This window comes from Manis javanica, chromosome 18, assembly GCF_040802235.1.
Source record: "Manis javanica isolate MJ-LG chromosome 18, MJ_LKY, whole genome shotgun sequence".
In the NCBI taxonomy this organism is placed as follows: domain Eukaryota; kingdom Metazoa; phylum Chordata; class Mammalia; order Pholidota; family Manidae; genus Manis; species Manis javanica.
The window spans coordinates 14,909,374-14,936,272 of record NC_133173.1 but is presented as its reverse complement, the minus strand read 5'-3'; the positions used below and the strand labels follow the sequence as shown (position 1 = coordinate 14,936,272).

Sequence of the window (26,899 nt, the reverse complement as noted above, 5' to 3'; positions counted from 1 at the left end):
TCCTGGGTGGGCAGGGCCGCCTGCAGCAGGGCAGACGGAGACCAGGGAGGATGTTGTCCCTAAGGAAGGGGTGAAGGGTGAAGGAAGAGACTGGGCGACAGTGCCCGATGCCACAGCCATGTCCCTGGAGGAGTATCTCTGGGAACCGTTGGGGGTGGAAGCTGGACAGACCAAAGCGGGAATGGGAGGTGAAGGAGTAGAAACAACACCTGCAGGTGGTCTGGGCCAAGGGGAGGAAAGAAGAGTCTCACTAGTTAGAATGAGGATCAAGGGGGACTTGGCAGAGGGAAAGGGTGGAGGGGTTACAGGTGTGGGGTTTGGGCTCAGGCAGGCCTGGACCCTGATCCCGGACCCCAGACCCCTGCTCAGCCACTGATGCCTCTGCTGGCGGGCGCGGTGAAGGGCTCTGAGCCTGCTCCTCCTCAGCCACACGGGGCCCTTGCCACAAGCGCTCGTGCCTGGCAGCGAAGGGTTGTATGGCTTATGGCAAGGGGGCATGAGGGAAGGCATGGTCAGATGGGCCTGGGCTGTGTTGGGGAGTGTGACAGATGGCTGCCGGAGGCTGGGGACATTACCAAAGTCACATGAAGTCACTGACAGGGCCATGCTGCCAGGCCAAGCCTCTGTCTTACCAGCCATAGGAAAATAGATGCTCATGAACCCCACTGTGGCTTAAACAGGGTAGTGTGGCCCACAGCTGTCCTGCTTACTCTGAAGACAAGACTTGTACCTCGTTCTCTGTCTGGTGGGCTTCCTGGAGCTTGATTTCAGGACACATGTCTATTTGTAGGAAACTCCATCTGTCTTGCCCACACCCCTGAGACATGCTGGGCTCTAAAGCTGGTGCTCTCTGGGCAGTGCTCTGAGAGTAGGGGCTTCATGCTGAGTCAGTGGTTTTACTGCTACAGACTTCCTCACCTGACAGGCTCTTCTGCAAAGCAAGCCAGCTGTGTGGGCCCCAGGGACCCTCGGCTAGTGGTCTCCTTTCAGGATGTGGGCCTCTGTGGGCACAACATGAGGGTACCTAGTTGCTCCCCCACATTCAAAATCATCAACTTTAGGAGTTCCATCAACTTAAAAAAAAAACTTTTTGCAGATTTATTCTTTTTCAAAAAAACTGTGGTAATATACATCTGAAATTTACCATCTTAACAGTTCGGTGGCATTAGGTACATTTACCACCCATCTCCAGAACTTTCTTCATCTTGCAAAACTGAAACTCCATACCGTTAAACGCTAACTCCCCATTTTCTTCCCTTCCCCCCCAGCCCCTGGTAGGCACCACTCTACTTGAATTTTTCTCTACAAATTTGACTACTCTAGAACCTTAAATAATGAATCATACAGTATTTATCTTGTTGTGACTGGCTTATTTCACTCAGCATAGTATCTTCAGGGTTCATCCATGTTGTAGCATGTGTCAGAATGTCCTTTTATATGGCTGAATAATATTCCACCTCATGTACACACATCTGTTCATCCATTCATCTGTCAATGGGCATTTGGGTTGCTTTGTCCTTTTGCCTATTTTGAACAGTACTGCTATGAACATGGTGTACAAATATCTGTTCACGTTCCTGTTTTCAGTTCTTTTGGGTATCCACCCAGAAGTGGAACTGCTTTCATTAACTTTTAATGGGGCTCGGCTATGGTTTCTGAAAAATATTTCTGTGTTCTTCATTTGCACAAACCCAGGTCCTCCTGGTGGCTCGTCCAGGATGGGTTGCAGTGCTCCATTCTGCCCAGAAGAAAAACTTGGGGGGAGCTAGTGGGGCCTGGTTCCTCAGCAGACTCTCCTCTGCAGAGAATTTGTCTCATTAATTTTTTTAATTGTCCAGGACACGAGGAAGAAACATTCTTTACAGAAACTAAAGTAGTAATAAGGCAAAGCTTCTACTTTTGTATTTACTATTATAATTTTATCATCAGGACAGGAGCAGCTGTTTTATCAGGTGGGGAGGGGACAGCATAGGGGAATATTGCCCTCCCAGCCCCCGCAGCTCTAAGAACTGAAGCCTGGGAACTGAGTGGTTCTGATGCTTGGCTTTAATTTAACACACTTGGAGCTTCTGATCCTGCTGCTCAGGGCAAATCTGGGGCCAACCACATTAAACTGGGATTTAGATGTTTCCTAATGAGGCAGCATTGCTGTGGCAAAGGGCATAGGACATGTGTGCACTAACTTAGCCCTCCAGTCATCTGCCCTTAGGGTTTCTTGGCCAGTCTGTTGAGGCCAAAAAGCAAATGGAAGCAGTCTCCTGAGCCCCCCACCCCCCCGACACACACACTCTCACCACTGGGAACTCCTTTCTGTTGCTCTAGTTGGGGGTTTCTCTTCAGTAAATTTAAGAACAAGTTACAAGTCAGACTTAGTGTGGCACTTACTGTGGAAAAAGAGCACCCTCCACCATCACCATCCTTTAATCTCTCAAGGCCCGGTTTTAAAAATCCAAACAATTCTATTCTGCCTGTGGCTGTTTTAGAAAAAGGATTTCTGTTAGTAAGAAAGATCATCGTTAAGCCAGGAGGATGGGAAAGGATTGAGGCTGGGCTGAGGAGGCCTGTCGTTGCTGTCTGACTAGCCCCGCCCCCCTGGGTGCTGTGCAGCAGGAGGAAGGTGGGGCCAGCCTGCCCATCTCTCTCTCTCTCATCGGTGTTTTCTGTGGGTCGGCAGCATTGAAATGGCTCTGTCTCCTTAACTCCCCTGGATTTGGAAGCAAATCTGCTGGAGTGGTTGCCACTTTCATTCCAACACGTTCCTCTCCAGGCAGTGGGAAGTAGCATCATCGGCTGGCCCACTGCCTCCCCACCATCCTGCTTGGGTCTCTGTGTGCAGAGACCTGCTCATTCACATGTACCACTCTGACTACTGAGGCTAAACTTAGGCAGGCTTATAGGCCTTGGTGAGAACAATGTGTCCAAAGCGGGCAGACTTCAATATCAAGTGTTTGCTGACAATTTTCAAAGCATCTCATGGTTGTGACGTATCAGATCAGCAGCAGTCAGGGGTCTGATGGTCCGTGTTTGAGCGGAAGGAAAGAAGTGGATGTCTGTGAAGAACTTGACTCGTCCAGATGGAAAGCTGGGTGATTTCACATCATTGGCTTCTCACACCTGGGTTTCACCATACTTGTTTTGCAAAGAAGGAGAGGGAGGCTCGTGGGGTGTGGTACAGCCAGGGTGCAGAGCCAGTGAGTACACGGCAGGTTGGGGACTCAAACCTGGGGCTGAGGGGCCCCCATCCCACCTTGTTCAAGGTGACCAGCATGTCTGGAGTCTGCTATTTCTCTCCATCTCTGCTCTGGACTGACTATCATTATTTCTGGCCTGGACAGTTGCAGGAGCTACCTTGTTGGGCTCCTCACTTCCATTTTTTTTTCCCTTTGAATCATTGCCACGGAATGGCCAGCAAGATCTGCATCTTACAGAATTGAGACTTTGTCACAAAGCGGCACTAAGCCCTTCATTGGCTTCCCTTACAGTTAATATAGAATCACCCCTCTTTTGTGCGGTCCCCCCAGGCCACATGACTGGGGCCTGCCTGCTTATCCTGGGCTTCATTCCTTTCTCCACCTCAGCACGGACTCCTGCCCTGCCAGCCACTGTCTCTCAGGTGCCCCAAGCTCTTCTCTGCCTCACAGTCTCTCCTTGTCAGGAATGCTCTTCTCTCAATGACTTACAGAGCTGGCTTCTCCATCTTTAAGCCGATTGTGTAAATGTCCCCTTAGTGGGGCCCTCCTTGCTAGATCCCTGTGGAAATAACTTTATCATAGCTTTCTGCTTTTCACTTGGTGATTCTTATCTTGGTTTAGAATTCCATATTTATTTGCTTTTTAAAATTCATCTTGCAGAGTTTTTGTATGCTATTGAATGGAAGCTGCTATAAATTCAAATTAAGTGTTTAACATGAAGATGTTAAATGTAATCCCCAGGGTGACCACAAAAAACATAGCTATAGAATACACACAGTGAAATGAGAAGGGAATCAAATCATTTTGCTATAAAGAAATCAACTAAACACAAAAAAGTCAGTAGTGCAGGAAATGAGGTATATTAAAAAAGTGCATAGAAAAGAAATAGTAAAATACAAAAGTAAGTCCGTTTTTATCAGTCATTACCTTAAATGGATTAATCAAAAGACAAATTGGTAGGATAGATTAAAAAAAGTCCAACTACTTGATGTCCACAAGAGACTCACTTTAGATTCAAAAACACAAATAAGTTGAAAGCAAAAGGATAGAATAAGGTATTCCATGCAAATAGTAACCATAAAAGAGCAGGAGTGGCTATACTAATACCACACAAAATAAACTTTAATAAAAAAAAGGTTACAAGAGCAAAGAAGGATACTGTAAGTTAATAAAAGTTTCAATACACTAAGAAGATTGACAATTGTAAGTATTTATATAATAGCAGACTATCAAAATATATGAAGTAAACATTGATGACATTGAAGGGATAAATACACAGTTCTATAGTATTAGAGACCTCAACACCCACTCTCAATAGTAGATAGAACAACCATAGAAATAAATAAGGGAGTAGAGGACTTGAACAACACAGTGACCCAACTAGACCTAACAGACATGCAGAACACCCTACCCAGTGACAACAGAATATTGCTTATTTTCAAGTGCATGTGGGACATTCTCCAGGATATACCATATGTTGGGCCACAAAATAAGTCTCAACAGATTTAAAATGATCATATGTAGTACCTTCTCTGACCACAGTGGGATTAAGTTAGAAATCAATAGCGGAAGGAAAACTTGAAAATCCACAAATATGTGGAAATTAAACAATATGCTCTTAAACAACCAGTGAATCAAAGGAGAAATAACAGAGGAAATGATAAAATACACAGAGATGAAAAATAATGAAAGTACAACATACCAAAATGTATGGGATGTGGCAAAAACATTTCAGAAGGAAATGTCTAGCTGTAAGTGATTACATTAAAAAGGAAGAGAGATCGCAAATCAAAAACCTAAGCTTGATGAACTAGAAGAACAACAAACTAAACTCAAAGCTAGTAGAAGGAAGGAAATAAAGATTAGAGCAGAGATAAATAAAAAATAGAAAAACAATAGAGAAAATCAACAAAACCAAGAGCCGATTCTTCAAAAAAATTAACAAAATTAAACTTGAGCTAGATGGACTAATTAAAATAATTCAGTTACTAAAATCAGAAACAAAAGTGGGACATGACTACCAATTATGTAGAAATTAAAAGGATTATAAGCGAATGCTATGAACCATTGTACACCAACAAATTGGGTAACCTGGAGAAATTCCTAGAATCATGAAACTGTGATTAGAAAATCTGAGTAGACTTCGAACTAGCAATAAGATTGAATCAGCAATCAAACATCTCCTGACAAAGAAATGTTTTGGACATGACCACTTCACTGATGAATTATACCAGATATTTAGAGAAGAACTAACCAGTCCTCCTCAAATCTTTACAAAAATTGGAGAACACTTCCTATCTCTTTCTATGAGGCCAGCATTGCCCTTATAGCAAAGTCAGATGAAGACACTAAAGAAAACTATAGTTCCTTATGAATAAGAAAACAATTTCCTTTGTGAATGATGATGTAAAAATCCTCAACATAGATTAAAGATGGTGGCATGAGAGGTGAGAGAGAGGCCTCCTCCTAAAACCACATATAATATGAAAATAAAATTAATATAACTAATCCTGAAAGAGCAACAGGAAAGAAAGCTGTGCCAGACTGCATATACCTGGAGAAAAGAATAGACCTCATGAAACAGGGTAATGTACCAAAGCCATGGCCCAGTGGGACCCAAGCCCTCCCCACCACCAGCTCACCAGAGGGTGGAAGAGAAATGGAGCAGAGAGGGAGTGGAGGCCTGAGACTGCTGAACACCTAGCTCTGGAGATCTGCTCTGGGAGCACAAACCTACATTGCATGGTGCTCTGGTGATTAGGGGGGTTGGTAAGCTAAGACAGGGAGAATACTTGGAGAGACTGAGATTCCAGCAACTTGTGGAAAACAGGGATACATATCCAGCTGCTCTGGCACAGAAGAAAGGCAGGCAGTCTGAGAGACTTCCTAACAGCAAGAGGGCTGCTAAAAAGGCAAGGATTGCACAGAGCTTACTGCTTAGGAGAAACGACAGGTAGATAGAATTCTCCAGGTGCACTCTGCCCAGTAGGTTGGGAACTTTCACAGTCTTCAGGTGCTCCAGCCCCCTGGCTGGCTATGCAGCTCCAAGGCACCCGCCGTGATACGCAGCCTGCTGCACTTTCCTCCCAGCCAGCCTGCACCTGCCTTGCAAACTGGCAAACCCTGCCCTGGCATCAGGCCAGCCAAAGGGAAGCTCCACCTACAGCAGCTACAAACACAAAGCATAGAGGCTTAGACCTGTGTGCTCGGCCCACTAGTTCTGGGAGTGGAGACAGGCACAGCAGCCTGGAAGCAGCAAACAGCTGTTTCGTCCCCCAAGGCACCAACACTGCTCCCCTGCAACCCCCAACATTGCTCCAGGGGCTGAGCAGCTCCAGAGAGTGGAGCTTCTGGGCACTAGAGGGCAAAATACTACATACACCAGATAAAGAGTCAAAGGAAATCTATCTCATGAATGTTCCTGAAAGAGATTTCAAAATAAAAATCATAAACATGCTCATGGAGGTACAGAAAAATATTCAGGAACTCAGGAATGAATTCTGGTTGGAGATCCAATAATTATGGAACACAGTATCAGAAATGAAACATACAATGGAAAGTTTTAAAAGCAGATTAGATACAGTAGAAGAGATGATAAATGGAATAGAAATTAGAGAAGAGGAATACAAAGAATACAAAGAAGCTGAGCCACAGTGAGAAAAAAGGCTCTCTAAGAATGAAAGAATATTGAGAGAACTGTGTGACTGATCCAAATGGAACAATATTTGTATTATAGGGGTACCAGAAGAAGAAGAGAGAGAAAAAAGGATAGTAAGTGTCTTTGAGGAGGTAATTGCTGAAAATTTCCCCAGTCTGGGGAAGGAGATAGTCTCTTAGGCCATGAAGGTACACAAATCCCCCAACACAAGGGGCCCAAGGAAGACAACACCAAAACATATAAGAATTAAAATGGCAAAGATCAGGGATAAGGACAGACTATTAAAAGCGGCCAGAGAGAGAAAAAAGATCACATGCAAAGGAAAACCCACCAGGCTATCAGACTTCTCAGCAGAAACCTTACAGGCCAGAAGGGAATGGCATGATATATTTAATGAAATGAAACAGAAGGGCCTTGAACCAATAATACTCTACCCAGCAAGGTTATCATTTAAATTTGAAGGAAGGATGAAACAATTTCCAGATAAGCAAAAGCTGAGAGAATTTACCTCCCACAAACCATCTCTACAGTGTATTTTGGAGGGACTGCTATAGATGGAAGTGTTCCTAAGGCTAAATAGCTGTCACCATAGGTAATAAAACCACAGTAAAGAAAGTAGAACAGTTATTACTAAGAAAATGCAAAATTAAATCAACTACTCCCAAAGTCAATCAAGGGATAGACAGAGTCCAGAATATGATACCTAATATATAAAGAATGGAGGAGGAAGAAAAGAGGAGAAAAAAAGAACCTTTATATTGTGTTAGTAACAGCATACTAAGTGAGTTAATTTAGATTCTTAGATAGTAAGGAAATTAACCTTGAACCTTTGGTAACCATGAGTCTAAAGCCTGCAATGGCAGTAAGTACATGCCTATTGATAATCACAGTAAATGCAAATGGTCTGAATGCACCAATCAAAAGATACAGAGTCACTGAATGGATAAAAAACAAGACCCATCTATATGCTGCCTACGAGAGACTCACTTTAAACCCAAAGACATACACAGACTAAAAGTGAAGGGATGGAAAAAGATGTTTCATGCAACTAACAGAGAGAAAAAAGCTTGAGTTGCAATACTTGTATCAGACTAAATAGACTTCAAAATACAGAAAGTAATAAGAGACAAAGAAGGACATTACATAATAATAAAGGGGTCAATCCAGCAAGAAGATATAACCATTATAAATATCTATGCTCCCAACAGCGGAGCACCCACATATGTGAAACAAATACTAACAGAATTAAAAGGGGAGATAGAATGCAATGCATTCATTCTAGGAGACTTCAACACTCCACTCACTACAAATGACAGATCAACTAGACAGAAAATAAGTAAGGAGACAGAGGCACTGAACAACACATTATAATAGATGGACCTAACAGACATCTACAGAACTCTACACCCGAAAGCAGAACAATACACATTCTTCTCAAGTGCACATGGAACATTTTCAAGAATAGATCATATACTAGGCCATGAAAAGAGCCTTGGTAAATTAAAAAAGATCAAAATTGTACCAACCAGCTTCTCAGACCACAAAGGTATGAAATTAGAAATAAATTATGCAAAGAAAATGAAAAAGCCCACAAACACATGGAGGCTTAATAACATGCTCCTAAATAATCAATGGACCAATGACCAAATAAAAACAGAGATCAAGCAATGTATGGAGACAATTGACAACAGTAATTCAACACCGCAAAATTTGTGGGACACAGCAAAGGCCATGTTAATAGGGAAGTATATTGCAATACAGGCCTACCTCCAGAAAGAAGAACAATCCCATATGAACAATCTAAAGTCACAATGAACAAAACTAGAAAAAGAAGAACAAATGAGGCCCAAAGTCAGTAGAAGGAGGGACATAATAAAGATTAGAGCAGAAATAAATAAAATCAAGAAGAATAAAACAATAGAATCAATGAAAGCAAGAGCTGGTTCTTTGAGAAAATAAACAAAATAGATAAACCCTTAGCCAGACTTATCAAGAAAAAAACAGAGTTTACACACATAAACAGAATCACAAATGAGAAAGGAAAAATCACTATGGACACTACAGAAATACAAAGAATTGTGAGAGAATAATATGAAAAATTATATGCTAATAAACTGGATAACCTAGAAGAAATGGACAACTTTCTAGGAAAATACAACCTTCCTAGGCTGACTTAGAAAGAAACAGAAAATCTGAACAGACCAATTACCAGCAATGAAATTGAATTGATAATCAAAAAACTACCTAAGAACAAAGTCCCTGAACCAGATGGCTTCACCACTGAATTTTATCAAACATTCAGTGAAAACCTAATATCCATCCTTCTTAAAGTTTTCCAAAAAGTAGAAGAAGAGGGGGGTACTTCCAAACTCAATCTATGAGGTCAGCATCACTCTGATACCAAAACCAGGCAAAGACACCACAAAAAAAGAAAATTACAGACCAAGATCCCTGATGAACATACATGCAGAAATGTTCAACAAAATATTAGCAAACCGAATTCAAAAATACATTAAAAAGATGATCTACCATGATCAAGTAGGATTTATTCCAGGGATGCAAGGATGGTACAGTCTTAGAAAATATCAACATCATCCACCATATCAACAACAAGAAGGACAAAACCACATGATCATCTCCATAGATGCCAAGAAAGCATTTGCCAAAATTCAACATCCATTCGTGATAAAAACTCTCAACAAAATGGGTATAGAGGGCAAGTACCTCAACATAATAAAGGCCATATATGACAACCCACAGCCAACATCATACTTAGCAGCAAGAAGCTGAAAGCCTTTCCTTTAAAATTGGGAACAAGACAAGGATGCCCACTCTCTCTACTTTTATTCAACATAGTTCTGGAGGTCCTAGCCACAGCAATTAGACAACACAAAGAAGTAAGGGCATCCAGATTGGTAAGGAAGAAGTTAAATTGTCCCTGTTTGCAGATGGCAATCTATTGTATATAAAAAACCCTGAAGAATCTACTCCAAAACTACTAGATCTAATATCTGAATTCTGCAAAGTTTCAGGATATGAAATTAATACACAGAAATGTGTTGCATTCCTATACACTAATGAACTAGCAGAAAGAGAAATCAGAAGAACAATTCCATTCACAATCGCATCATAAAGAATAAAATACCTAGGAATAAACCTAACCAAGGAAGTAGAAGACCTGTACTTAGAAAACTACAAGACACTCATGAGAGAAATTTAAGAAGATACAAATAAATGGAAACACATCCTGTGCTCATGGATAGGAACAATTAATATTGTTAAAATGACCATCCTGCCTAAAGCAATCTACAGATTCAATGCAATTCCTATCAAAATATCAACAGCATTCCTCAATGAACTAGAGTAAATCATTCTAAAATTCACATGGAACCACAAAAGATCCCAAATAGCCAAAGCAATCCTGAGAAGGAAGAATAAAGCTGGGGGGATTACACTCCCCAGCTTCAAACTCTACTGCAAAGCCACAGTAATAAAGACAATTTGGTACTGGCACAAGAACAGAACCATAGACCAATGGAACAGACTAGAGAGCCCAGATATAAACGCAAGCATATATAGTCAATTAATACATGATAAAGGAGCCATGGATATACAATGGGGAAATGACAGCCTCTTCAACAACTGGTGTTGGCAAAACTAGACAGCTACATGCAAGAGAATGAAACTGGATTATTGTTTATCCCCATACACAAAAGTAAACTCAAAATGGATCAAAGACCTGAATGTAAGTCATGAAACCATAAAACTCTTAGAAGACAACACGGGCAAAAATCTCCTGAATATAAGCATGAGCAACTTCTTCCTGAATGCATCTCCTCGGGCAAGGGAAAGAAAAGCAAAAATGAGCACATGGGACTACATCAAACTAAAAAGCTTCTGTATGGCAAAGGACACCATCAACAGAACAAAAAGGCATCCTACACTATGGAAGAATATATTCGTAAATGATATATCCAACAAGGGGTTAACAGCCAAAATTTATAAAGAACTCACACCCCTCAACACCCATAAAGCAAATAACCCAATTAAAAAATGGGCAGATAATATGAAGAGACAATTCTTCAAAGAAGAAATTCAGATGGCCAACAGACACATGAAAAGATGCTCCACATCACTAATCATCAGGGAACTGCAAACCAAAACCACAATGATCTATCACCTCACACCAGTAAGGATGGCCAGCATTGAAAAATCTAAGAACAACAAATGCTGGCGTGGATGCAGAGAAAGGGGAACCCTCCTACACTGCTGGTGGGAGTGTAAGCTAGTTCAGCCATTGTGGAAAGCAATATGGAGGTTCCTCAAAAAACTAAAAATAGAAATACCATTTGACCCCGGAATCCCACTCCTTGGAATTTACCCAAAGAATTCAACTTCTCAGATTCAAAAAGACATATGCACCCCTATGTTTATTGCAGCACTATTTACAATAGCCAAGATATGGAAACAACCTAAGTGTCCATAAGTAGATGAATGGATAAAGAAGAGGTGGTACATATACACAATGGAATACTATTCAGCCATAAGAAAGAAACAAATCCTACCATTTGCAACAACATGGATGGAGCTGGAGGATATTATGCTCAGTGAAATAAGCCAGGCAGAGAAAGACAAGTGCCAAATGATTTCTCTCATTTGTGGAGTAAAACAGTGAAGCAAAACTGAAAGAACAAAACAGCAGCAGACTCACAGACTCCAAGAAGGGACTAGCAGTTACCAAAGGGGAGGAGTGTGGGAGGGCTGGTTGGGAGGGAGGGAGACGGGGATTGAGGAGCACTATGTTTAGTACACATGGTCTGGGGGTTCCCAGGGAAGACAGTGTAGCACAGAGAAGGCAAATAGTGAATCTGTGGCATCTTACTGCACTGATGGACAGTGACTGCCATGGAGTATGGGTGGGGACTTGATAATATGGGTAAATGTAGTAACCACATTGTTTTTTATGTGAAACCTTTGTATGAGTGTATATCAATAATACCTTAAAAGGAACTGAAGTAAAAAATCCTCAACATAATTCTAGCAAACCAAATTTAACAGCATATTAAAAGGACTATATACCATAACAAAGTGAGATTTATGCCTGGAATGCAAGGATGTCTCAATATACAGAAATCAATCGCTATAACACACCACTGTAACAGGACGAAGGAAAAAGAAGACATAATTTCAACTGATGCAGGAAAAGCATTTAATAAGATTTAATAACCTTTCATGATAAAAACACTCAACAAACTAGGAATAGACAATAGTACCTCAACATCATAGAAGGCATATGAAAAACCCATTATAAACATCATACTCAATGGTGAATGCACACTTTTTCTCTAAGATGAATAACAAGGCAAGGGTGCTTGCTTTTACCACTGCTATTCTACATAGTACTGGAAGTCTAGCCAGAGCATTTAGGCAAGAATAAGAAATAAAGTTATCCAGATAGGAAAGGAAGAAATAAAATGATCTGTGTTCACAGATGACATGACCTTATATGTACAAAACCCTAAAACCCACCCCACCACCAAATTTAGAGCTTATGAAATAATTCAGCAAAGTAAGTTGCAAAATCACCACATACAAATCAGTTGCATTTCTCTACTTAACAATGAATAATCCAAAAAGGAAATTAAAACCATTCCATTTATAGTAGCATCAAAAAAATAAAATACATAGTCATTAATAAAAGGGGTAAAAGACTTGTACAGTAAAAACTATAAATCATTGGTGAAAAAAATTTAAGATGTAACTGAATGGAAAGACAGCCATGTTCATTATTGGAAGACTTATTATTATGATGTCAGTACTACTATACTCTATCTATAGAATCAATGGAATCTCTAGCAAAATCACAATATTTTCCTTTGGAGAAATAGAGAAATCCATCTTACAGTTCTCATGGAATCTTAAGAGACTCTGAATAGCCAAAATAATATTCAAGTTCACACTTCCAGATTTCAAAATTTACTACAAAAATATAGTAATCAAAACACTATGGTACTGGCATACAGACAAGCATATAGACCAGTGGAATAGAATAAAGAGCCCAGAAATAAAACCTCACATATATTGTCAAATAATTTGCAACAATGTTGACAAGATCATTCAGTGAGAAAGTCGCAGTCTTTTCAACAGATGGTGTTGGGAAAACTGGATAACCACGTGTAAATAAGTGAAACTGGACCCTTACTGAACACTATATACAAAGTTAATTCAAAATGGATCAAAGACCTGAACATAATAGCTAAAACTATAAAACCCCCAGAAGTTTTAGGGGGGGAAAGCTTCATGATGTTGGTCTTGGCAATGGTTTCTTGGATATAATACCAAAGACACAGGCAACTAAGGAAGAAATAGAAAAATTGGACTTCATCAAATGCAAAAACCTTTGTGCATCAAAGGCCACTATCAACAGAGTAAAAAGTCCATGTACTGATTGGGATAAAATACTTGCAAATTATGTTTCTTATAATTTCCAGAATATATAGAGAAACCCTAAAACTTAACAACAACAAAAAAGCCAACCTGATTAAAAAATATGCAAAGAACTTACATAGACATTTCTCTAAAGAAGATACATCAATGGCCAATAAGCCCATGAAAAGATATCCAGCAGCACTGATCATTAGGGAAATGCAAATCGAAACCACAATTAGATGCCCCTTCATTCCCTTTGGGATGCTATTAGTAAAAAGAAAAAAAGTAAGATAACAAGTGTTGGTGAGGATGTGGAGAAATGGAAGCCTTTGTGCAGTGTTAGTGGGACTATAAAATGATGCAGCCCCTGCAGGAGGGTGGTTCTTCAAAAGAAGATAGAATTACCATAGTACTCAGCCATTCCACTTCGGAGTATATACCCAAAAGAAATGAAATTTTGGTCGTGCATAGATGTTTGTACACCCATGTTCATGGCAGCATTATTTATAATAGCCAAAGGAGGAAGCACCCAAAGTGTCTGTTGACAGTTGAATGGATAAACAAAATAGGATATGTGTAGACACACACACACACACACACACACACACACACACACACAAAATGGAATATCATTGAGCCTTAAAAAGGAAGGGAGTTCTGACCTCTGCTACAACATGGATGAACCTTAAAGGCACTAAACTAGGTGTAATAAGCCAGTCTCAAAAGTACAAATACTATATTATTCTTCTTACATGAAGTACCTGGAGTAGTCAAATTTATGGAGATAGAAATGAGAATGGCGATTGCCAGGGGCTGGGGTGAGGGGGGAATGGGGAGATAGAGTTTAATGTGTATAGAGTTTCACCTGGGAGAAATGGAAAAGTTCTGTAGATAGATGGTGATGATTTCTGCACAACAATGTGAGTGTGCTTAATGCTACCAAGCCATACACTTAAAAATGTGTAAAATGACAAATTTCATATTCATATTTAACATGACTTATTAAGAAACTTATCCTGCTTATTATTTGTCTTTCTACCATCTGTATGTTCATCATGTCAGGACTCTGTCGATACCTTCACCATTATTTACCCAGTGCTTAATACCTGTGCAGATGATCAAGAAATATTTATGGAGTCTCTGAACTCATAAATGAGTGACTGTGCCATATATGAATCCTTTGCAAAGGATTTAGTGTTGAAGTTGTGAAAACATTGGCTTAAAAAAAAATCCCTGATAAATTTACTTTTGAAATGCTTTCTGTATTCCAAGCATAGCACACAGATATGGTGTATTATTCTCTGGTAGAAAATGTTTCTACATAAATGTGATTGCATGTTGACATCTCCACACAGCCCACTGTCGGTGGGCAGGCCCCTTCAGCTCACTTCTTGTCCTTCAAGGAGGACAAGGTCAAGACGGAGCAGATAAAACAAGTGTGATAAGGAGCAGTACAGAGAGCCCTTCTGGCTGCTCCGAGCGTCTTTACATCTGAGCCCTGACAGGTCAGACTCCAGGGTTAGAGAAGTGGTGTGGTGAGAGCCACGCCCCTCTGGTCACTGTTGAGGGGCTGCGGAGTGGGGAAGAGGTACCTCAAAAACCTGGCATCGTGCAGAGCGGTGTCATTTTCAAACAGAAGGAAGAAGTGCTCTAAACCACATAGCGATGAGCTGGGTTCTTGTATCAGTCAGGGGTTTTGGTTATAAGCAACAGAAGTGGAACCTGGGCTAAGGCAGAAAAGGAAACATATTTTTGGAGGTGTATAGGGAGGTGCTCAGAAGCAAGAGGACGGCTGGGCCCCAGGACCAAAATCTGGGGGAATCCTGGGGTCAGGGGGCTAAAAAGAGAGCAAAGTCAAAGGCAGCCAGGAGCATGGGCTGCTCTCACTCTGCTGGCGTCTGGCTGCCGCTTCGGGGTCCTTGGAACATCTCCCCACTGCCCCTGCCCCTCCTCAGGAGTCAAAGGCCTAGGCGGGTGTCTAGAAACAGCCCTGCCCCGTGCTGCTGTGGCATGCCCCAGCAGGGCGGCTGCCCTCTCTGGTTTCTATAGTGGGATGAGGGTGTCTGCCTTCCTCCGGAGCTCACCCAGGAGGGAAATTTTCCCCAGCGAAAAGAGCAGTAGATGCTGTTTAGGCAAAGAAGAAAAAAAAAAGAAAATCCCAGCAAAATTTCTAGCCACTGTACAGGCTAAAGTATGAAAGAGGATCACATATATGGCAGATGACCCCACAGTTCCACTTGTGGGTGCATACAGAAATGAATTGAGGGCAGGGTCTCTGAGAGATGTTTGTCCACCCATGTTCATGGCAGCCTTATTCACAACAGCCACAAGGAGGAAGCAACCCAAGTTCCGTTGAAGGATGAATGGATACACAATGAAAAGTTACGTGATCTTAAAAAGGGAGGAACTTCTAACACACATTACAGCTTGGATAAACCTTGGGAATATTATGCTGAGTGAAATAAACCAAACACAGAGGACGAGTACTGTCTGATTCCACTTATATGAGGTGCCTGGAGTAGCCACATTCACAGAAACACAGAGTGGAATGGTGTTTGCCAGGGGCTAGGTGGGAGGGGAGAATGGGGAGCTGTTTTTTGATGGCTCCAGAGGTTCTGTTTTGCAAGAAAAAAATGTTCTGTGGATGGATGGTGGTGACGGTTGCACAGTAATACGAGGGTATATGGCACTGCTGAACTCTATACTGCAAAATGGTTAAGATGTTATGGTATCTATATTTTACCACAGTTAAAGATAAAAAGGTTCACTCACTAATTGCATTCAGCTGTATTTGCTGGGCTCCTAATGTGCGCTTGGGACTCTTGTAGGGACTGAGGATAGAGTAGGGATCACGACATGTCCCATGCTCACAGACTTACGGGGTGGGACCAACAGACACATCAGTAAAGTTTGTACACAAAATTTTATAAACTGCTATGCAAAGATGAGGTGATAGCAAGGGACAGCTCTGGGAGGAGTGACATTCCACTTAGCGGGGAAGGTATTTAGGAGCCAGCCAGCGGGGTCACTCCGGCACTTGGGAGGTACAGATTGTTGGTTACTGGTAAGTGATGGGGAGAGCAGGGACATGGTGAGAGGTGTGCCCACCAGCTGATCTTGCTGACTGGTACACCAGGGCATGGAGAGTGAGCTTTGCCTCACATGCACTGCAAAGCCTCTTGACGGGTTTGAGAAGAGTGCTATGTAATGATTTGTGTTTTAAAAGATACCTATGCCTGGCACTTACCCAGTGAAATGGAGTCCTGCTCTGGGCTCTGCGTCCCCAGCGAGCCACTAACCTGCACAGGTAAATGTGCAGGGAGACCTTAATGGGTCCTCCACCCGGCAGCAAGCCCCAGTCTCGGCTTTTGTAGGTTTTCCAAATGTGCTATTGTGCCTTTTATGTTTCTCTTTGGTTGGGGGTGGTGGTGACACAGGAGCAGGAATATTTTAAAGAACAAATTGCAGACGGAAACAGGTGGTGTTGACACTAGAAACCCTGGGCTTGGGCAGCCAAATTGGGAAATGGGGCCACTTGACAGAACCTTGGTTGTTTTTAGCTTCCTTAACAACCATGGAGTGGAATGAAAACCTGAGACATTCCAGGCAAGTTCTGTTTGGAGGGAAAATGACTTCAATTTTACTCAATTACCATGTGAAACAGTCAACACGCCTCTCTACGGTGACCAGAGAAGCTGTCACAGTGTGAGAGGACTCGGCTTCTCACACCCCAGCAGCCATCTGAAGCCTCTGGGGGCTTGTTGAATGCAGATGGCCGGGCCCAGCCCAGCGTCTCTGGTTCAGTGATTATGGGGTGGGCTCTGGACAGCATTTCCAAAAGTGCCCATGCAGTGTCGATGCTGCCTCTTCCGCGACCCCACGCAGAGGCACTGTGCTAGAAACAGCCCCTTCCATGTGGGGGTCTGTTCACATGTGACATGGGCATCACGTGTGGTCCCGGTCTGGCCCTGGGCAGGCTCTGAGTCTTGCAGGTAGGTGATGTTTCTGTGAAAACCCAGCCTGGAATTGAGAACAGCTCCTCCCCTTGCATCCCCATCACCTGCTCCTTCTCTGGTCCCTGTCTGCCCCTCTCTGACCGTGTCCCCAAGTCCCCCCAGCCAGGAGAGCCTCACTGTGTGACTGGTGGTGGCAGGCTCAGCCCCCAGGCTGCCAAGGAAATGTGACAAATGCAACCAGGACTCTGAACACTGGCCAGGGCGCAGCTGGAGCTGGACACCAGAGACAGAATTTCCAGACGATTGGCTGTGCTGTTCCCTGCCCAACCAGGTGTCTCCCTAAACATCATATGGCCGCCACCTCCAGGACTTCTCCTGAGCATGAATTTCCATGGGAAAAAAAGACGGAGACTTTGTTACATGTCTCTGAGGCCTGCTGCTTTGTGTTTCGTGGCTGTCATCAGATTTGCGTCTGGCTTGCCTGGCTTGGCCGTGGGCCTCCGGGGAGATCCTTTGCGTCTGCCCTGTGCTCTGCCGAGCCCTGTGGGAGCGTGGTACAGCTCACGGCAGGTGACGAGGCGTGTGGCTGTGGTCAGGCCTCTGCACCTGCTCTCCTGGATGTGAGCTCCCTGGTTACACATCAAGGGGGGAGTGCCTTCCCTTGAGCTTGCTAGAGAACATTGTTAGAGCATGAAGCTTTAAAAATAATAATAATAACAAAGTTGACTGCCTTAGCCGTATGTTTAAGCTGTATGTTTAAGCATACAGTTCAATGGTATTAAATACAATCACACTGTCATGCATTCAATCTCCAGAACTTTGCCGTCTTGCAGAACTGAAACACTATACCCATTAAACAAGAGCACCCCCAAAAGCATGAAGCTCTTTCTCCCCGTCCATCTCACATCTTTTTTTGTGCATTTGCTCTAAAGGAAGCAGCTGGGCCCTGCAGGCAGCAGTGTATAGAATGTGCAGAACTGTCATCAGCCCAGCAAGGAGAAGATGCTAGATTCTGACAAGGGAGTTTGGTCCTCTAGTTGGGTCTTCCTGAAACTTGTGCCATTCCACACAGGTTCTGTGTGCCTCTTTCACGTGGCCTGTCAGAGTATCAAGGAGGATTACTTTACTGCATTATTTCTTCAAATGTACAGTAATATTGTTCAATGTCTTTGGCTGGTGTTGACATTACCGGCCATGTTTAGGTTGCACCTTGAAATCCTGTTTGACTTGTGTTTTCTCCCTCATAACTTTTAAGTTTTCCTTCTCCTGATTTTCGTATTTTGAATTGAGGTTTCCCAGTTTGGACCCAATCCTAATGCTGAATATTTCTGGAAAAAAATTGAATTACAGCCATTGGGTGGTTCTGAAAATATAAACACAAGGAAAAAAGTTTTGTGCCTTTCCCCTTCTTCAGCCAGGCTTGGGGATAGGTAATTAAGACGTGCCTTCAGAACTGGCCTACGGATGGGCCTGTGTCAAAAAAGGACTGTCCTTGAGGAAAGAAAATTTGCAGGGGGATAAAGTGAGAATAGAACAACTGACTATGTCCTGTTTTGCCTTGTGGGGAAGAATATGACATTGCACAAAGATTTTGTTTTGTGTTAATAATAGTTTTCAGAGTAAAATCCAAGCAATGACATAGCTAATTCCTTTGTCACACAGATGCTCGAACAGTGTGTGAGTCTGGTTTCTGACGTATGCCAGATGCTGTGTCCAGCTTCACGTGGCCTGAATCAACTGTGGCTACACTCTCTGCTGTGGGCATTGCTTTGATGCTGCTGCTGGTATGCTGGAGGACCCAGCACCAACTGGAGAAAGTTTTAATGCCCCTGCTGGAAGATTCTCCCTTCTAGATTACGTCTGTCAGAAAAAGCCAAGGAGAATATTCAAAATGAAGTGAAATAAGTCAGATAGAGGAAAACAAATATGGGATGATCTCACCAGGTGGATTTAAAAAGACTGAACTCGTAGATAGATTCGTGGTTGCTAGAGGTGGGATAGGGAGTGGACAGCATGGATGAAGGGGACAGAAGGTACAAACTTTCAGTTATAAAATAAGTAAGTTCTGGGAATATACTGTGTAACATGGTGACTATAGTTAATACCACTGTGTGTTATATTTGAAAGATACTAAGAGTAAATCTCAGAAGTTCTCATCACAGGAAAAAACTATGTGAGGTGATAGAAATTCACTAATATAATTGTGATTATTTTGCAATATATACATATACATATATCAAATTATGTTCTACTCCTGAAATTAATACAATGTTACATATCAGTCATGTTTCAATAAAGCTGAAACAAAATAAAAATAAAAATCCAGGACAGAATGAAACAAAGTACTTCCTCAATTTAAAAAAAAGTTCAAAAAATTCTCATTCCCATTTTCTGCATATCTGCAGTCTCACCTTTGTCACCTGCCCTATGGTATCACGCTGCCTCCTGCTTTCTCCGTATTACATAAAAGGAGCTCAGGAGAGTCACCATCACCCCGGAATCCTCAAATCCAATGGGCTTGCTTGTGTCCATGTCAACTTTAATTGCTGTGCCTTATTTGAGGTTTCCTATAGTTAATACCACTGCTTGAAACACTTTCATTTGATTTCTTGATTTTGAAGTCCTTATAATTAATTTCTACCTATGAGAAGTACAAAACCAAGAGAGACATATCCTTTTCTGTTACTGTAGCTTTATCGCTGTGACACACTTTGGTTAGAATGAGGACTTCGGGGAATAAAGAAGGAATAAGGTCTTTCTGGCTGGGGAAGCCTGGGTTTGAATTGGGGTCATTGTTGACTGGTTATGGGGTTTGAAAAGGTGGCTTTACTTTGATGAGCTGAGGGTGGTAGCGATACCAACACTGATGGCTTGTGATGAGGTTGGAAATGACACAAGCTGACACCAGGCGGGGCTCACAGGCAGGGACCACCCCCTTCCTTTCGTAAAGGTCCCCTTCAGCTTCCTGCATGAGAGCCCAAAATGAGCGTTTTGAGTTTTGTGCGAGTCATCTAACAACCTTTCCTTTTGTTTAGAATATCCATCCTATACTTCAAAAAAAAAAACTTATTTCCAGCTTAGCTTTGTGTTATATGTTTGGGTGCACATGTGTGTGTGGTTCCAGAGTTTTTTTTATCATATAGATATTTAGGGGAATTCATATTTACGGGATTTTTTTTTAGTCTCAAGCCTTTTAAATAAAATCTGGGTTGTATTTCTCACATACATATATCTTTTTGTTCCAATAAGACTTTATCTATGAACACAGAAATTTGATTTCATATAATTATTATTTGTTTAGATTGTTCTTTTGTGCTGGAAGAGTACAAGCTGTTTTCTGTTAATTTTTAATTAATAGAATTTATGTTTTATGGTTTAATTTTAACTACATTTATATTTTATTCATTTATATTTTATGTTTTAGATTTATAGAAAAATTGAACAGGTGGTACAGAGAGTTCCCGTACATAATTTCCCCTATTATTAATATTTTACATTAGCATGGTATGTCATAACCAATGGACCAGTATTGATGCATTATTCACTGAAGTCCATAATTTATTCAGATGTACTTAGTTTTTACCTAATATCTTTTCTTTGTTCCAGGATCCCAACCAGGATGCCACTGGTTTTTAAAAAAATTTTTATATTTATGTATTACTTCTTTTTTCTCTCCTGACAGGTGTACAATATGTTTCAGCACCACAGCCTTGGAATTAAAGTTAACGTTCAAGTCACCAAGCTTGTCTTGCTACGACAACGTCCTGTAAGTCCGCATCAGCACCTCCTCATGCACACAGAGAATGTAACTGGTCTTGAAGCTTTCTGTTGCTGTTGAGTGCTAAGGAGGAGGTTGCCTGTCTTTTCTGCCCTCCCTGTCTTTGCAGATGGGAACAATACCTGGTGGGCCGGGGGCTAGGGATATATGGTGAGAGGAGGGCAGGTACCATTACTGGAAGCACGGTGTGTGCATAATTGTGTAGAATCTCAAGGGAACCCCAAGCAGTGGGCCTGTGTGCATCCCTCCTTCACTTCCTGCATGTCTCATGTGTGCAAAGCCTGGACGGTGAGGTTTGGAACCACAGCTACCTTTCCAGACCTGTACCCAAATTTCAGGCCAAATTTGGATTGACTGTAGCATCATTTTCTGGCCTTTTGATTGAATGTGTTCACACCTGACAGTGTTGCCGGCAGAATGAAGCAATAAACAGGAGAAGGAAGGGCCAGGGTTTGGTCGGGTACACTGTTCAGAGTGTTTATCATTAATAACATAGTCTGCACTTAAAGTTATCAGTGAGGCCTTGGTGGCCTCTCTCTGGGTCTCTGCATCTCCCTGTACCATAGGGTTTGTATCTGGGCAAAGTGATGTCTCAGAGAGCAGCCGTCTCCACCTTAACATCCACACTGTGGTCTGGGCATGGACTCTGGCTGTCCTGAGCCTTTGGTTCTTTAACTACCCGCCTCCTGATCTCTCTTAGGCCAAGTTGTCCATTGGCCACCATGGTGAGCGGTCCCTGGAGAGCTTCTGTCACTGGCAGAACGAGGAGTACGGAGGAGCCCGGTACCTCGGCAACAACCAGGTCCCGGGAGGGAAGGACGATACGCCCCCTGTGGATGCCGCCGTGTTCGTGACCAGGTAAAGCTGGAGTCGGCCTGTAGAGGGAAGTGTGAGAAGCAAAGACACTTCCCATTGGAAAGGAAAGAGGGCAGTTTGCTAGGAATTCAGGCTTGGAAATCAGACCAGGGCCACCCATCTGAGCCTCGGGTTGCTCATCCAGTAAAACAGGGATAAATGAGAGCACCTACCCCCGAGGTGTGAGGATCACATGAGCCTGGGGAGCTTCTCAGTGCCTGGCCCCAAGGAAGGGCACAATAAGGCTTAGCTATTATTGTTGCTCCTGTTATGACTAATATAAAAGTACTGAAAGGCTGTTATCAGTTTTAAAACTTCTAAGAAATTTTATCTACTGCCTCTACCCTGCCCCAAATATAAGGCTCCCTGGAAAGAGCTAACTGTTTGAGATTGTTTCTAAACCGGCCTAAGCACACTATTTGGGGGAGCAGATACCCTGAGTTTCCTGTGGGAGGAAGTCCATGAAGCCCTGCATGTGCTGTGCACAGCCCCCTCCATGGGGTGCCCTCGGGACAACAGCAAGTGGGCAGAGATGCCCATAAAATTCACATGGAGGTTCTATGGGAAACAGAGCACTAGGATTCTTTATAGGCAACTGTGCTGGACACTCTTCCAGACTGACAGAGAGAGCAGGGCCCTGGCCGAGGACGATAGACACCACAGCCAGGAGGCGGGCAGCAAGACTGTTCTTTTAGTTTGCGAGGGCTGCAGCAACAAACGGCCACAAACTGGGTGGCGTAAAACAGCAGAAACTGGTTCTCACAGTTTGGGACACCAGAAGTCCGGAAGCAAGGTGTGGGCAGGGCCGCGCTCTCTCTGAAGGCTGTAGGGAGGATCCTTCCTTCCTTCTTCCTAACTTCTGGCTGTTGCCTGCAGCTCATGGTGTCCATGTCTTGTAGATGCCTCTCTCTAGTTTCTCCTCCACTCTCACAGATCCTTCTCCTTGTGTCCAAATTTCGCTCAGGCCACCAGTCATTGAATCTGATGTGACTTCATCTTAACCTGATTAACATCTACCATGACCTTCTTTCCAAATTAAGATGGCATTCACAGGTAGTAGGGGTTAGACCTCAAACATATCTTTTTGGGGGACACAATTCAACCCCCACCCTATAGATGTGCTTATTTCATTTCCCCGCCATGTCTCAAATCTCTCTGAGAAAACGTGGCTTGCCTTGGGTTGCTTTACTTCAGTAATGGAAAAAAAAAGACGTGTTATGTGTTTATACCAAAATCCCCCTATAGAACATAGAAATGTTTCTTGATAATTTAATCCATTAGATTAAACTACCAAAATTTTATTAGAGCTGCTATGAATATGTCAGCTTTGAATTGTAAGAATTTCCTTTATTGATTTAAGGAAAGTACTTCCCAAAAAGAAAGTACTTTCTTTTTGTCTGAGTTCAGAGGTGAAGTTGTGGAAGGGAATCACTTTACTATGTCTTCACCTTGAAGACAGCCTGCCCCTGTAAGAAGAGTCAAATCTGGTTTAAGTCTGTGGTTTTGAGTCCAGAAAGTGTCTTTGGTTGCATCTCTTTGTCCATGTACTGCAAGCTTCTGGCCCAGTGGCATCCCAAAGCTACCTGGGGAAGTTCTGTGGCCTCAGCCTCAGCCACCAGGCAGTGCAGCTCCCTAACCTTCTGTTCGTAACAAACCCAGAACATGCACATTGCCACCATCACACACCAAACAGATGCCCAGTCACTCATCAGTTGCCCACCCAGAGGGTTAAAATGTGCTCTGTAGTGTGCTGACCCGTATGAGAACATGTGCTGCTTCTACAAGCTATGATTAAATGTATAACGGGACATTCAAGGCGATCCCTGATCAGTAACCCTGATTGCCTACACTACCGGGCGCCGAGGGCAAGGGATGACTTTGGCGTGGTTATTGCTTTGGATCTGGGTTTGCCCACCCCAGGGAGTGCTGGTGACCTCCAGGCACCGTCTCTGGTCCCCACGCCCACTGGCCAGAGGCCATCATGGCTCAAGGCACTTTGAAGTGGCTTTTGCAGCCATGGGTTTTGTGTAAAGCACCCTGAGGAGTGTGGTGCTGGAGTTATATGGGTATCATCCTCTCAGAGTTAATCTGGGGAGCAAGCAGGAATCCTTGGGAACCATGTCTATGTGTGACTATTAATTAATGTGACTGATTTTCCAAATAATAATTAAATTATTAAAAAACCTTTTCTAGAGAGGAGCTCTAAATAGCATCATCTTTGGAATATGCAGCTAAATTTCCAAGGTCATTACTTTGAAAGTGGTTTTAAATAAATACTATATAGAACGTATAAATTCTGGTGTTTTGTTAAATAACCAATGGGAGTTTTCCCTATATTGCTCATTCATTTTCCTGCTGTTTTCCTTCCTTGTCTGGGTGGAGAAAGTGCTTGCAAGTGGTCTTGGTTTGGAAAGAATAGCCTTTCATTATTTTGCAAAGGCAGTTAATGTTCCCAAAATCAGTGTTGACCAAGCTTGCGGGTTAGCCCTTTGATAGAACGCCATCAGCAGGCACAAATGAACCCTCAGCCAGACAATGTTGCTGTGAGGCTTGTTTTTCTTTTCCTACCTCCTAACAGCTTATTTTGCATTAAAATGTTCTCTGTAACATTTCACACCCATTGAGATGGCTATTATAAAAACAAAACAGAAGAGAAAATACCAAGTAATGGCAAGGATGTGGAGAGACTGGAACCCTTGCATGCTCTAGGTGGGAAGGTGAAATGGTGCAGCCACTATGGAAAACAGTATGGCAGTTCCTCAAAAAATTAAAAATAGAATTACCATATGATCCAACAATTCCTCTCCTGGGTATATACCCCAAATAATTAAAAGCAGGGTTTCAATGAGATAGTTGTATACCTATGTTCATAGCAGCATTATACCTAATAGCCAAAATGTGGAAGCAACCCAAGTGTCCATCAATGGGTGAATGAATAAACAAAATGTGGTCCATACACACAGTGGACTATTATTCAGCCTTGAAAAGGAAAGACATTCTCACACCTTCTACACCATGGATGAACCTTGAGGACATTATGCCGAGTGAAATAAGCCAGTCACAGAAACTCACAAAAAATCCTGTGAATCGAGTCATATGAAGTGCCTAGGAGAGTTAAGTTTATAGAAGGTGGAATGGTGGTTGCCAGAAGCTGGGGGTCAGGGGAAATGGAGAGTTTTTCTAAGGGACATAGAGTTTCAGTTCTGCAAGATAAAGAGAGTTCTGGAGCTTGGGCGCACAGCATTGTGAATGTACTTAGCACTAGTGAGCTAAGCGCTTAAAGATGGTTAAGGTGGTAAATTTTATGTGTATATTACCACAATAAAAAATTTTTAATGTTCTTTTTTAACTAAGCACATTGTGCATATGTGTGTGTGTGTTTGTGTTTGGGATCCTGACTGCTTGCAGGTGGTTCTGAGTGTAGGGGCTAGAAAGGGAAATGCCAGGTAGCCTGGAAAAATAAGGTTTCTAATGCTGCAGGCAGAGCCAGTGCAAAGGCCACCTGCACCCCTCTGTCACCCATGGCCTAGTGTTTCCTTTCTCCCTTTCGTGCTGACACCTCGGGAGCCACCTGAGCAATTATGATTCCTCTCACCTGCTTCTGTGGAGCTGCTGGACCGAATTGCTCCAGGCCTGTCCATTCCCTTGGGTCCTTGCGGATGTTGAATTGAAGACCTCCCAGGAGGAAGGGGTGGGCAGCCGTGGGGTGGAGGCTGGAAGCCAAGTTGGCTGAGAAGCATTGTTTAATACAGACTGAGAGCTGCAGTTCTCAGGATGGGATAATAATAGGCTGATGTTTTCGCACGGAAATTGGGTGAGAGACAGCTGCTGCTATTGAGAAGCAAGCAGTCCCGTCCTCCCAGAGTAATACGAGCCGAGGGTCTAATTGCAGGCTGTGTAGGCCAGGCAGTGTTTAGGGCTGGTGTCGCTGGGTCCTGGAACTGGGACTCGCCAATCTGCGAGTTTCTTCTCTTTTCTTATTTTTTTTCTCTTATGCGCTATGGCTGAGCCCAAAAGCGAGTTCTCCTGGACGCCCACCAACCCTACAGGTGGCCCCCCGCAGAGATGCGCACATGACATCAATCACGTCCAGCAGAAGCTGCTGAGCCAGAGCAGCAGAAGCTGAATTTCCAGCAGTTGCAAATTTGGGGCTAGGAAGCACCTCTGAGTCTGAGGGCCACAGGGGGCCCATGTGGAGGACAGGGGTCCAGGGGGCTTCAGTGCCTCATGCCACTTGACCTTTGCCTCTGAATCTCTCCCAGAAAACCAGGAAGGTGGGATTTCTGCCCAAACCCAGGTCTGTGCTCATGGGAAACACCAGAGCAGACACACAGGGCCAGCTTGGAGCTCAAGCCCCCGGTCACCTCCAGCTGCCCCTGGCCCTTCCCTCCTGTGGGACTCCATCCAGCTCCCCGGGAACAGTCTTTGCTCAGGCCTTTTGACTAAGGGGGCGTCCTGCAGGCCTTGCTCATGGCGAGCGCTCAGTGAGTGTCTGTGGATCACAGCATCACGATGTTCTAGGTCTCCAACCACTGGGGAAGATGAGGCCAATGGTGAGCTTGCACGGCATGTTGCAGGTGGTCCAGAAATATAGGTCAGTCATGTAATAAAGCAGCCAGTATTTACTAAGCCCCAACTGTGCACCAGGTTGTTGGTTACATATAACTTGCTGGGCCCAGGACAGAGTGCACATGTGGGACCCCATGTTCAAAAAATTGTTTCAAGACAGCAGCAACAGAGTATGAAACCAGGGGGGTTCTGAGTGTGGTGCTCACACCCCCATGAGACTGCCCTGTCGCCTAGGTCCACACAGCCTTCCTGCTCTTCAGGAACAAACAGTGGGGTGTGGACTTAGACTGGTGAGTGGCCTCGGGACCTCGTTGTTTTTTTGTATTCCCCAGTTGAACCCGGCAGCCCCTACGTGGGGGTGGGGCCTGGGTTTGCAACGGAATCAGGATTACCTGGAGAGGAAGCTGCCCCTGCAGGCAGGTGGCTTACTTTTCCTTTTCTGGGAAAGGACCTTGAGTAGGAA

General features: G+C 43.2%; 1 protein-coding gene across 6 annotated transcripts in view; it reads left to right on the top strand.

Moving 5' to 3' along the window:
• The window catches only part of ADAMTS17 (ADAM metallopeptidase with thrombospondin type 1 motif 17), a 313,719-nt gene that overhangs the window by 51,836 nt on the left and 234,984 nt on the right, over window positions 1–26,899 (top strand). For all 6 annotated transcript variants that reach the window (XM_037000598.2, XM_073227012.1, XM_037000599.2 and 3 more), the window contains exons 5-6: window positions 20,917–21,000; window positions 21,713–21,870. In XM_037000598.2, coding sequence (XP_036856493.2) covers window positions 20,917–21,000; window positions 21,713–21,870 — 242 coding nt within the window. The remainder of the gene's footprint in view (window positions 1–20,916; window positions 21,001–21,712; window positions 21,871–26,899) is intronic.